The 13,702-nt window shown below is 54.4% G+C and overlaps 1 protein-coding gene across 1 annotated transcript in view; it reads right to left on the bottom strand.

Annotated features, from left to right (window-relative positions):
• Window positions 1–13,702, bottom strand: part of PAPPA2 (pappalysin 2) — a 119,685-nt gene that overhangs the window by 99,396 nt on the left and 6,587 nt on the right. The window contains exon 2 of the mRNA XM_064515609.1: window positions 9,482–10,544. Coding sequence (XP_064371679.1) covers window positions 9,482–10,544 — 1,063 coding nt within the window. The remainder of the gene's footprint in view (window positions 1–9,481; window positions 10,545–13,702) is intronic.

Here is a 13,702-nt window from a genome sequence, read left to right as displayed (position 1 = left end):
GCTGGGCAGGGATCAAGCTCCAGTGGGATTGAGCTAAGAGCACCTAGTTCCTCTGCAAGGGGAACCATGCAGCCCTGTGTTTTTACAATGTCCCCTCATGCACCCTTCACCACAAAGGTAATCTCCAGTCTTGGAAAAAAAAAGAAGACCTAAAACTTTGCTACACTCACCATAGCAGTTTTTCACTCAGGGGAAAATATTTGAAGCATTGATATTGGTTATGAAAGGGACCGAGACAGAGAGAAAGAAAAGAACTGTATTCAACCCAAACTTCTCTCTTTTTTTTTTTTTTTAAAGGGAAAAACCAAGTCCCAAGTCTCCAATTTATTTTTAGGTCCAAGAGATTGGGTGTTCCAGCCCAGATCACAGCGCACACAAGCCAGCATTCTAAAAATGCCTTCCTCTCGGATATAAAAAGGACACGATATAATTTATTGGGGAAGTTTTGTAATGTAATGATCATACGTTAACCACAAACAAAAAATCCGAGGCTGCCTCTGGACCCCAGCGCGGCCCTTGGCAGTCGATAATCGCAAACGCTTAGCGTCCTCTCCCCCTCCAGACCCTTCTAATGGAGTCTTTTGCCTTGCACTGGGTTTGGGCTCCGCAGAACTCGGACCGTCCTTGTTCCCTCTCCCCCCCAACCCCAATCACCCTCTGCGGATGGACAACCTGATTTCCTAAATAATGGGAATGTCTGAGCCAAGGAAAACTAAAAACAATATGTTCATTTAACAACTCCAATGGCTGTAGCTCAGCCTGCCAACCCAAACGCTGGATAAATCATTCCAGAGACACCATCAACGCAGAGTTGACGGAGTCCCACCAGACCGCTGCCAAGCTCCTTGCTGCCCTGCCGTTTTGTTTCCTGGGGTCTCTCTAGCCTCGTGAGGGTCTCAGCTGGGGCCAGCTCCTGCAGACAGAAGTACGGATTGACGAGCAGGAGTCCCGTGGAGTGCTAAAACGAAGGACAATGAGCGACTCCTCCCAGCCCTTGAACACACGCTGTTCCTTCACAGTTGTCATCCTGATAAAATCAGCCCCCTTAAGTAAGCCTCTGGGACAGTGGTGCTTGCTAGAACAATAGCTCACATCTGGACAGACCGTTTTCCCCGAAAGCGCCCAGGCTGCCTACAACTGTTGGGCAGGGATCCTTCCTTCCCCCTCGCACGCACATCTTTTCTTCCCTCTCTGCGCAGATGCAGCTATCCCTGGGGTGGGACCTGGCAGGTCCCACACAGCACATGCTGCATGACAGCTTCAAACTCACAGAAAAGCTTGCAGGAGTTAATCAAGACATCCTCCAGCTGAGGTTTATTGGCAATTAACCCCTGAGCCTACTACCTTGGGAAGAAAATGACTGCATCACTGTAGATTTTGTCTTATTTGCACCCAGAAAGACACATCAGAAGATTTGGGCACATCCAGAAAATGTTACAATTTGCTTTTCAGAAAGAGACATTTTGGCTAATGCCAAAGAGAGGGCTGGTAACCAGCTCCTGGACTTGTAGTCTGCACCCTCACACTCCTCTGCTCCCCTGGACTAATACAGCTGAGCTCTAGTCCCACTGAAACAGGGGCATGCAGGGAGCCAGTACTTTCCCACTGATTGTAAAAGGTTCAATATGTAGCCCTCCGCTCTTGATCAGGGTCCCCAAGATCTCACCTGCCCCCTTCCCTGGATGGCTGTGCCCAGGTGCCACCTCCCATCAGAAGGAAGGCACTGTCTCCATGCTGAACCCCCCCACACACACTCCTGACCTTCTCCTGCGGACCTCTCATTACTGTCTGGGGACACGGCCCTCAGCTACGCTTTCTCTCCCTTCATCAGCCCACATCAGAGATGTTACCTCCCTCTCTCATGCCTTCTTTGGCAGAATGAAAGCCCCAAAGAGCCCTCTGAGGTGCCCGACTCACAGCCTCATTTTGCGATACAGGTTGGGAGATGCAGTACAGCTCTCTCTCAAGAGTCTGGAAGAGGCTCAGGTAAAAATGAGAAGACCAGCATGTGGAATATGTCACAGGAAAGACATATGCATCAAATGGAAGGAAAAGAACAGCTTTCACAGCTAACAGGGTATTGGAAAGAAGAAACAGGAAGACTAAGCAAACAAAAATATATCTGGCAGAGAAGGAGAAGGCAGCAGCCAGGACCAGCTAGAGGCCAAGGGTGTGCAGTTCCCCAGGACTACCCAGAGGTGGCATAAATGTAAAAATGCTGCAGACCTCACTAATTGGTGCTGACCAAGCGCACAGCAGGCTCATCTTCTCAGGGTCTGCACTGCCCTGATGTGCACCCATAAGCATCCCAAGTCCTGAGACCTCTTGAGAGTAAGCGACCCCAGAGCAGCATCCCACGCTGTTGGGCTTGTCTTCGGCACAATACACCAGACTCTTGCTTACTAAGGGCTTGTTACATGCAAATTACTCTACATGTATTTTGTCTGTGAAGGTCAAAATCAAATCCAAGGTCTTCGGTCCCAAACTAGGGCTCAGTTTGAGCTCAGTCACCTACAGGCATGTTCGTACGGACACAGCCTCTGAGTACACTTACATTATGAGCAAGCAGTTTAGTAGATATCTCATCCTCCACATATAGCAGGCTATACCAAGGACAATCCCTTTTATCATTGCCAGGTCTGGAAGCCAGGAATCAATGGGAAAAGCTCAGAGAGACTAGGCTCTCCTATGAGGAAAGACTATATTGCTTGGTGAGCTCAGAGCCAACTATTCTCAGGAAACCTTTAAAGTTTTTACCAGAGAATCCATCAGGGTCCGGCAAGAAGCCATGTTAACTACCCTCTGTGCCTCCCCAGTCCCAACAGGTCCATCAGAGAGGAGAAGCAACAGGCTCAGTAGCCAGTGAACCCAGTTTAGCCACCCCTGGGCTCCTCAAAGCGCTCATATCCTCACCACCACACTTACAAGACCCCAGATTCAAGTCCAGTACTCGAGGCTCAGTCCTTGGTGAACATCAGGCCAACACTTGGAGCCAGACTGGTGGGATTCCAAGAGGTGCTGTGCAGAGCAAAGAAGCAACTGGGACTCAGGCCCTGAGCAGGAACACCCCTTAACCATGCTTTCCTCATGCAAACATGAAGCAAGAAAATAATCTAACTGACATCTCACAGGCAGCAAGTTCAATAGTTCATAGATAATGCACCTCTCTGTCCTTACCGCAAGCAATAGACCACCCCAGGCAGTGAGCAAAGGTGCCTACAGGCACCTTCCAATTCCAGTCACGTCCATGCTCCGCAACAGCGTCAACAACTTCTGTTTGTTCCTAGGGCTTGCAATTTTAAAATAACTTTTCACAAACCTGACCTCTTTTACTATGAGGAAGACCTGCCAGGGGTTCTTTTGTCAAAGAGAAGAGGAAGTGAGCGGCCAACTTGAATGTTGCCTTACTGTCTGCATGGGATTAAGGTCTAAGCAGGTCAGCTGTTGCCTCAAGATACTGAGTTGCTCCTCAGATGCTCTCCATTTCACACCTTTTTTACTATCAGTCCAACCAAATTCAGCTGTTTTCTGACAATGGACTACTCAAGTACCAGAGAATAGTTCAGAATAATATGTTCATCCTTGGGGGCTTGTCTACAAGACACATTCAGTAAGGTTAATCTGGATTACTTTTTGAAAAGGCCTGCTTAAACAGCAGGAAGCTCTCAGGCAGCCTTAATCCAATTTAGCATCCTTCTCTTGGGAAGGGATGCCAGTGAAGCTTGCATTAAGGTTCATCAGATACCCTAATATCCCAGCTATGGTCAAAAACATCCCAGTGGAGGCAAAATTGAATTTGCTTCTCCAGGAATGAGGGGCTAACAGGGGCCCCTGCCCCCAGAGAAAAAAGGGGAAGAAGTGGGGCAGACAGAGCCCCAGACAGCTGAGTTGGCTGCTCCTGCTGAGGGGGGAGAAGTGGGGGCTCCTAATAAAACACCACGCTGTGCACCCTCATCTCTCACATGGCCCTGGTCCCTGCAGGCAGCCTGGCCTTTGGGGCCGTGGCACAGGCCAAGTAGGAAGGGACCCAGGGCCACTTTGTCCCCTGCAGCAGTCTGCCGCTTTAGGCGACTGACTGTACCACCTGCGCTCAGAGCTGCGTCCGGTCAGCCTGACCTCATGTCCCAGTGTATCTCTGGTAAATAAGCCTTGCTTAGGCCACTAGAACATGCCTGGTCATTTTTCACCTTCTTTTCTTACCTGTTACTTCTACTGTTATAGTGGATATTGAGATGACAAGCCCAGCAGCTCTATCCTTATCCAGACTGCCCTGCAGTTTTTCTTTTCACATTAACTGTGTCACACACCAGAATCTCATTGACTAACTGCCTGAGGGGGACCCTCACTGAGTGTTAATTGCTGTTAATGAGCTGTTGTTGCTCTCTTTCCAAGAGCACCAATTAGAATAGCACTCAGGCACAGAAGATATGTGTCTGCAGCAAATCAGTGCAAATTTTACTCTAGACCCTGGCATGGCATTGCATTGCCAACAACTGCCAACAACTCCCGGAAAACGCTTTAAATCAGGGCAAGACTGGGTGAAAGATGAGAGCAGACAGCTCTCCTGTCGTTGCCTACTCCCTTGTTCTTAATACAGTAAGTCAGGGTGAAAGAGAAGTTCTTGATTCACTGTCTATTACTCTTATGATGTTGCCTTATGTCTGCACTCATTAGAGTGTTCCTTTGAGCTCTGAGTCAAATTTAACTCCAGCCGCAAACACACAGTCCCTCTGATATGTGTTACATGTGGGTGTTGGCCCAGCTGGGGGGTAAAAGACAGAGATTAACTTAATCTCAACTGGAATCTGTTGAAGATTCAAGCAAAAAATACTTGTGTGCCAACAGTCCTCCAACAGCCTTCCCATAAACCATATCAGGGACAGGAGAGCTCGCTTGCCTTGCCCAGGCAAGAGCCCCAGAAGGCTGTGACTTAAGGAACAGTGGGACTTGTGTTGCTGACTAATCTAGTTTCAGTGCTAACCCTCTAAAGCAAAGTAACAAGGCTTGCTCTTCCCCACTTAACTTTAGAAAGGATATTTGTTGCTTTAGATACCCTACAGAGTCAACAGAGAGAGCAATCTAGCCCTCTCCTGAGACCTTATCAGACCTCAAATACCCCCACTGGAAGCCTCATGGACTTAGAGGGAGCCCACAGCAGCTATACACCTAACTTGGCCCCTCCATATGGGCTTCTATTGGATAACTCCAGGCCGAGGGGCTTAACTGTACAAGCTAAGCAATGTCATTCTTGCTTGTCCTTCCTCTGCTAGGGGTAGGAGTAGCACACATGTCCCAGTCCTGCCTGCTGTGTGACGCTACAAGAGACTTATGGCAGTCTTGGCTCATAGTTCGAACCTTCCTCCTCCCTATGTGTTCTTTTCCTGTGCACAAGGAGCGAGAAGAGCCCTTGTATAGCTACACATCTGAACATGGATTCTGGGATTCTCCTCCAGGCCAAGGCTAGGACAGCTTAAAGTTGTGGCCAGAAGAAAGGGTGGACTTATAGCTGACACAGTCTCCTCCATGTGCCAGGTGATTCAAGGGCTGAACTCATCAATCCCTCATCTGTTCTCTTACCCTCTAGCAATTGTAGAGAAATATGTCCCAGCCAATTGCCATTAATTGTCTAGCAAGAAGCTCTTCCAGCATCTTGTAGCAAGGCCTGAAGTGCATCACTGACACACAATAGGGTTGGAGAAGCAAACAAGCTCAGCTCTTCCTAAGGAAACAGTGCACATTACAAAACTCTGGCTGCAGATCAGAACTACTCAGGGAAAAAAGCTGATCTGATTCTATTAGAGAATCACATAGGTTGGAAGGGATTTCCAGAGGTCTCTAGTCCAACCTTTTGCTAAAAAGAGGTCTAGTTAGACCAGGTTGCTCATGACCTTGTCGAGTCAAGACAAGCTATCAAGACACTTCACCAGACCAAACTGATTCTGTCAAAAGTGTTGGTAAGAAATTGTCCAGTGTCTTCCTTTGACTTTCTCCTTTGCATTATTTTTGGTCATGCTAAGAAGCATTCTCTTTCCCCACCACACTCTCAAAGCCACAGCTCAGTCCTAAACTTTGACTTCTGGTTCTTCAGCAGGTATAAAAAAGCATGGATTGCTCAGCTGAGCAGCCAGCTCACTCTCTCCTCTCCAATTATGGACCAAAATCAGATCTGTTGTTCAGATCTAAGCACCTGGCTCCTATTTTGCTGCCTTTTCTCAGTTTGTTAAATTTTATTTCACCTTATTTCTCCTGTTTTGGCTTCCACTCTAAAAATCCTTCTGTAAATTCCCCAGCTGCCCTGCTCCTCATAAATGTTCATTTAAGTATAATACCTTGTGACCAAACCCAGGGGTACTGACTCAGTGGGAGCTTTGCCTGAACAAAATGCCTTGGGCTAAAGTTCTCTGCTTGTGTACGTTGGGATTTGTCCACCAGCGCTGGAGGAATGGCACTCAATCTGACTGTGCTGCCTATCAGGTGTTCCCGATGGCGCACTCACACTTTCCTTGATTTTTCCCAGACCTGCACTACCAATTTCCCAGTGTTTTTCCCACAAGATAAACAAACTCAAATGTGTCACAGGAGAGCCAGCATTGCAGACTTGGAGCGCTCTGCGGTTAAACAGCGGCTCCTGCTCACCGCATCTGCTGCACTGCTCTGCCTGGCTGTTAGGCCGCTGTTGCTCCGGCTCACCTCCGCAGCGCTGGCACTGTCTCGGCTCTTTCCGAAAAGATTCAGCTACACATGGCCTCCGAAATGGCCTCCTTCACAAAAAGAAAGCATGTGGGATGAGGTTGTCTCTTCAGAGATTACCCCAAAAATCTCAGAAATGCCCTCACCTCCACCACAGTTGGCTGCAGCATCATGTTTTGGTGATTACTCACCCACCTCAAGTTTTGGGCATGGCTTGGGTGACCACGCTTTGCCAAACGTGACTGCCACTTTTCTATTCACGCTGCATCACCAACACAGATACTCCTTTTAAAAAAAAGTCCCCAGACTTTCCCAATATATGTACAGAACCTGTGCAAATGCTCCCCTTCTTCCCCAGAGATGTGGACACCCTGACCATCTATTGGGAAGGATGAACCTGGAGAAGAGAAGGAGTCCACAAACTTCTTTGAAGAAGTCTGCAAAAGATGGCTCAGAAAAACTTATCATTAGCAGGAACCAATTCATGCCCCCACATTTCTCAAATGCAGGGCACATCAGATTTCTTTTTCAGAGCTTAGAATACAAACAGTCAATCTTGTCTTTTATTCAGACCAATGAGATCTATGGAAAGAAAATTGCAAAAGATTTGTTATTTCCCTAGTGTTCCCACTTTCCCATTCCTTTCCCACAGAAGCAAGTTGTTGTTGTTTTTTCTTTTTTCTTTTTCCCAACTTTCAGGGGAAAATCCTGACAAATGGAAGCCCTGATTCATAGCAGCAAAAATTTGGCCTTTTTAGTTTAAGGTGGAGCCCTTCGTCTCTGAGGATGAAAACATTTCTCTAACTACACACAGAGGGCACGGACCAACCCTTTGCCCTGCTAAAACAAAGCCATTTATGCAGACCAAGTGATGCTGGATGGCTCACAGCAATGCCGTGTGGCCACCAACAGCAGAGGGCCAACCTGGAGACAGGAGAGCGACTTCTTCTCCCCTGCACTTAGGAAAATACTCCATGTGCTTGAACGGTCACAACTTCCCATCCGCATCTTAGCATTCAGAGAGCACTTGGAAAACAGGAGGCCTGGTAGCAACAGAGCACTGAAGATTGTAGTCACCAGGGGGACTTCCAGAGGTGGGAAAACATCTGCTGGTGGGGTACCCAGGCAGAAACCCAGCTCTGCGTCCTCATGGCTGGAGGCAAGCCCTGGAAGAAGGGCGCTCATCCTCCTCTTGCATTTTCTCATACTGCTGAAAGACGTGTGAGAAATGCTCAGAAATGGATGAAAAGAAGTGCAGTTCCTCTTGCATCATCACTGCTAGCGCCAAAGACACCTGCTTCCCCCTACCCTGCATTTCCCACACGCGGAAACAGCAGATAGAAGAAGCCAGGCTCAGAAAAAAAGGTACGTAGGGCCACAGCCTGCCTGCTCCCATAGCCTGGGGAACAGAGCGAGGAGGGAAGGGGGTCAAAGGAGCTACATGTCCTTAAAAACCTCCTTGTAGCTTTTCTCACCAGACCATACCATCCAGCCTAGCATCCTCATCGCACTGCGCCCGCTTAGGGGGACCTCTCTGCCCAGCAACATGAACAAACAGCGTAAGAGAGAGCTGCTCCTCATAGACACACCACCGCACACAGAGCAGCGGTGAATGAGCAATTTTCTCTGACACAAAGACAGAAAGTACTTAAAAAAAAAAAGAGAAAAAAAAGGAAAAGCCGTGACTTTTTTTCCCCTTCCCCGTCTCTGTCCAAAAAGTACATTTGGCAGAGCCCTGAGCGCTGGAAACAATCAGCGTAGCTGCCGGTACTCCAGAGGCGAGCGACACAGCAGCTCAGCTCCCGTCTGGCGGCCGCAGCGCCGCGGGGAAAGGGCAAGCGGGGAGACGGCTCTGCCGTGGCCTCGGGGAGGTGCGCACAAGCCCGGGAGCGGCCGCGGACGGCATCAGCGCCGCTCCTGTCCCACCGCCCAGCGTCTCCCATCACGCGGGGAGACGTGTCCTCTCCGGCCCCCCCGGGCAGCCGCCTCGAGGGTGCTCCCTGCTGCGCGAGGTCCTGACGGAGACCTTTCTCCCGGGATACCAGCACCTGAGCTCTCCCTTCGGTTTCCCAGGGATTTTTTTTCTTTCTTTCTTTCTGCTCAATGTTTGCTAGCGGCTAGAGGCCAAATCTGAAAATGTGTCAGGGAAGAGAGCAGGGACAGGCTTGCGGGGAGAGGTCATCTTTTATTAGCTCCTCAGACAGAGCTGCAAAAAACGGACCGGCTTTGATCAAACCCTAGCTGTGCCCAACCACGGGCGCTTCCCCGTGGGGCTCACGCCCCCCCACCCCGGGGGCCACCTCGGGGGCCAGATTTGGAGATGCTCCTGCACCCTGCTCCACACCTCCCTCAAAGCCTGCTCCCAGCCAGCAGGGCTACCCCCGTCTCCCCCGCCCCAGCAGGCAGGGAAAGGCATTTTAAATGGAAATGCAGGATCGAGCATTGGCTTTAAACCTGAAGGTGAGGGGCTGGGGGCGTGGTGGAGGCAGGACGGCAAATCCTCGGCGGCTTTCAGCCTGGAGAGCCCCCCCCCCAGCTCCTTTTTGGGGGAGAAAGCGCTAAAGGCACGGGGTTGATCTGCAGGGCGTCGCAAAGGGGCAGGAGCTGGGAGCAGCCCCGCGCCGCCGGGATGCGCGGCAGGCGAAGAGAGGGGCTGGCGGGCGGGCGAGCGAGCGGCTTTCCTTAGGGAAAGGCCGGCCTCTGGGAGAGCGGACCTGCAAAAGCGGGGGGGGGGGGGGGGGAACGGACACCCCCTCCCTCGACGCAGCCCCCCGCGCCGCCCCCCGCCTACCGCTGCGGCGAGTCGGGGTCGAAGCAGGTCTTCGCCACGTCGGTGGCCAGCGGGTCGCAGCAGTCGCCGTCGTCGAAGTCGTCCAGCATGTTGTTGCACTCCATGTGGCAGACGCCGTCGCGGCGCTTCCAGGAGAAGCAGCGGCCGGGCCGGCGGCAGTCGCCGCCGTCGTAGCCGGTGAGGGGGTGCTCGCACTCGGGGTCGCAGTGGTCGTTGCCGATCTTGCTGGGCTCGCAGCCGAGGAGGACGGCGCGCCGGCGCAGCGAGGAGTTGCGCACCTCCAGCAGGCTCAGCTGCCAGGAGATGTTGTAGGGCCGGAAGGCCTCGCTCAGCACCCGGTGCTGCCGGGCCACCTGCTCGCGGCTCACCGTGGGCCGCCGGCCCTCGTCGTCCAGCAGGTTGACCACGCGGTAGCGCACCACCTTCTCGCCGCGCAGCGGCCAGTGCCCGTTGTAGCCGGCGGCCAGCTCCACGTTGTCGCAGGCCGTCTGCCCGCAGGCCGGGGGCCCCAGGGGCCGCAGCACGGGGGCCGGCGGCGGCGGCAGCGCCCGCTGCTGCGGGTAGCCCGCCTCCTTGAAGGGGGCCCAGCGCTCCTCGGGGGCGGCGAAGCCGGCGCCCAGCGCCAGCCCCGCGGCGCCCGCGGCCGCCCCCTCCAGGAAGGGCCGCCGCAGCCGGGGCTGGGGCAGGGCGACGCGCCACAGCGCCAGCTCCGCCAGGTGCCCGCGGAAGTTGTGGCCGGCCCCCGAGGCGTCGCCGCCCAGCAGCAGCGTGCGGCAGGAGGCCATGAAGGCGCTGTGCAGGGCCCCGGCCTGCCGGCCCGCCCGGCCCACCCGCGCCCCGTCCACGTAGAGCGCCATCCACCGCCCGTCGTAGGTGGCGGCCACGTGGGTCCAGGCCTCGGGGCGGTAGCGGCGGTGGCCGGCCACCACGGTGGCGGCGGCCGCCCGGTCCGTGCGGAGCGAGAAGAAGAAGCGGGCATCCTTCTTGCCGCGGAGCTGCAGGGCGCGGATGCCCAGGGCCCAGCCCTTGTCGCTGGCCGTGTGGGAGCAGTTGTCGAACACACCTGCAGCGGGCGGCAAGGCGACAGGGGAGGGCTCGTGAGGCGCCGGGCGCTTCGCTGCGCGGCCGCGGGCTGCCGAGGACGCGCCGGCCCACGGCTCCGCGCCGAGGAGGACGCGCACGCGGGGCCGCCGGCCCCGGCCCTCCCCGGCGCGTGAGCCGGGCCCTCGCGGCCCCTTCCCGGGGCGGCCGCCCGTTACGTCCGCCGTCAGCTGACGGAGCGGCTCTTGGCAGGGCCGCCAGGAAGCTCCCACATCTGGAGGAACATCTGGCAGCGCCGCCCGCCCGCAATCGCCTCCGCGCCCGCTCCGCGCACCCGCTCCGCTGCCGCCACCTCCTGCCCCCGGCGCCGGACGCGGCTCGGCCAGGGCCCGAGCGGGGGGTCCCGGCGCCGCTTTGGGGGGCCTTCGGGTGACGGGAGAAGGCAGCGCTGCCGCCGCGCGGACGGGACCCTGCGTGGCCGTGGCTCCCGGGGACCTCGCAGCGGCGGGCGGCCTCCGCTGGCGGCTGCCTCCCGCCCGACCCCCCCGAGCACCCAGGACGCCTGGGGTAAGCGCTTTAAAGCAGCGGCCAAGCGCTAACTCGAAACACGTGTCCTCTGTTTTTTTTTTTCCCTATGTTTCGGGGAGAGAGGAGGCGGGGTGGGGAGAGATTTGGGCGCAAAACAGAGGCGCAGATTGCGCCTGGGGGGAGGCCAGGCAGCAGGTCGGCGGGTGCTGGGCTGGGAGGGGGCTCAGCCGGCCCCGCGCACGAGCCGTCCGGACGAGCAGGTGGAGGCGCCGGGAGAGCGGGGGCAAGCGAACGGAGAGGGTGCGGGAGGGGAGGAAGAGTGTGGAAAGGAGGGGAGGGGAGAGCGTGAGGCCAAAGGAGCGGCCAAAGCGAGTGAGGTGTTTCTGAGCGGCTCGCCGTGCGGACGCTCCTCCGGGACGGGATTAGACGCTAAGCTTTTTATCTGCGGGCCAAAGCTTTTAAGAATCAGAACACGGCAACCCAAAGCAAAATAGCCTCCTCCAGGGACTGTTCCCCAACAGCCTCCAGGCTGATTTACAGTTCTCCTTACGCTCCAGTTTGCTTCACAGTCATGCATCCTGCACAGACAGGCGAGGGTCAGAGAGGGAGGGGAAAACGGCGGGGACCGGCTCGCTCTCAGCTGACCTGCCCCAGAGCAGGTAGAGCGCAGCTTTGCTTCCAGCTGGCTGGACGCACACCTCAGCCCCTGAAGCTCTCCTAAGCGTAAAGCCACCCCAGGCCATTTAAGCCAGGAATAGCTCTGGCCTCGGCCTCTCAGCATGGGTCCTCGCCGTGCGCTCAGGCATGTGGCAGACCTGCACTTTAGTCCACGCCGGACCTGGAGTCTTGCTAATGTTCCCTGAAATTCAGGCTACTGAGTGCCTGCAGTCAAGATCCAGAGGCATTCAGGCACTTAATACCCTTGGAAATCAATGGTGCTAAGGCACTTAAATACTAGTCAGGGGAGATAAAACCACTGCTTGAAAAAACTGGCTCTGGGCCCCTAAATCACCGAGGCACTTTAATCTCCAGGTGCCTGGATTGCTCTCCGGAGGGGCCCGTTTCCCTCTCCGTGGGCTACAGGAGAATCCCAAAGTACCCGTGCTCCTGTGCGCGGCCCAAGGTGGGCTGAGATATTGCCAAGCCTTTGGTACCAAACCTTCCCACACACACAGTTCAAGGAAAACTGGCCTCGTCTCTGCCTTAAATCAGCATTTTAACTGCTGGAGCTACTGTGAGCGCAAAGCCGAGAAGCGATACTCTCACTTCGGCACAGCTCAGGGCAGTCTGCGTTCATTGGTACTAATTCCTCCTCTGTTTCTTCTCCAGCTGTCTGAGCTGCCTGTACCCCTGCCATCAGCCACAAGGAAGCCAGAAGCGAAAGGCAAGAAGTGACCGAGCTGCTGCCTGCCACCTGGCCCGCTTGCCTGATGGTGTAAGCTGATGTGTTTAATTTGCAACTGAGACAGGCTCAAGGTCCCCTTGCAATTAATTACTGCAGCTCTGCTGGCGGCTGGTAACATGCTGAGCCACCATATCTGGGGTGCTTCCATCACACGCTCGTAACCCCACGTGTGTTGAAAGCAGCTCAGTTTGTGCTGCAGCCAGGTTGTGCACACAGTCATCTGCCGGGGTGAGCTGAGCAGGCTTGGAATCACACTCCTAAGCCCTATCAGCGGCACTTTCTCGTGGAAGCAAGGTTGGCCTCGATTTTCAAGGGCGTTTCGACATTCGGACTGTCCGGCTGTTGACAGGTCGCATTTTTCAGAAGGCAGGTGCCAAGCACTTTAAAATGCCTTTCCATGGGCACTTAGAAAGGCCGCTTTGCTTTTTAAAATCTTGGCCCACTGCTGAATCTCCCTTCAGCCAACAGTGACAAGCTGGAATTCAAACCATCTTGAAAATCCGGCGAGCAGGCAGCGATCTAGTCCTCCAAGCCCTGCATCTTGGTATCCCGCCTTGAAGCGAGAGTTCATGATAAACTCGTCAACAACAACACCTCCTCCCCGTGCCTCTGAGCCCCCTGCTCTCCTACTCACCACCGAGACAAATTGCTTCCAGATGCAACAGCTCTCCGAGCAGATAGAGCCAGGGAGCCAGGACTACAGCGCCTTAGACACGCACAGAGCCCTCATCGCCTTTCTTCTGCCTCAGCAAAGCTTCCCGAGGAACTTTGTTGAGGTCCTAAGCCTGACCACTGCTGCTGAAAACTGCTGCCGTGCCTGAGGATCTGCTGTGGCTCCCACCTTCTTTTTATATTCCTACTGCAAAATTTCTTATGCTTCAGCTTCCTGTTTTTCCCTGGCCTTGTCTCTACCCAGCTGCACAGGTTTCTCTTGAATCAATTTAAGTCGAGGTTGCCCCAGTTCAAAGCTTGCATCAGATCTGGTGCAAGCTAGAGTGAACTGATTCAGGACAGTACTTGAACATACTCACACACAGGCCCTTGCACCACCTCTGTAAAACTTGGCCTGAGCTTCTCAAGCCGAACCTGGCCCCCCATCTCTACACCCGGATTCAGCAGCTCCCGTCACCCTCCTGCTCCCATCCCATACACCATCTGCCCTGCTCCTTGGCATCAAGGTGTCACAGGCAAAGGTTAGGAGCCACCCGCTCCACTCCTGTCCTGGCTTTCTGCCTCCTCTCTCCCTG

The sequence above is a fragment of the Dromaius novaehollandiae genome, chromosome 8 (genome assembly GCF_036370855.1).
Source record: "Dromaius novaehollandiae isolate bDroNov1 chromosome 8, bDroNov1.hap1, whole genome shotgun sequence".
Lineage (NCBI taxonomy): Eukaryota > Metazoa > Chordata > Aves > Casuariiformes > Dromaiidae > Dromaius > Dromaius novaehollandiae.
This window is presented reverse-complemented; position numbering and strand designations above follow the sequence as displayed.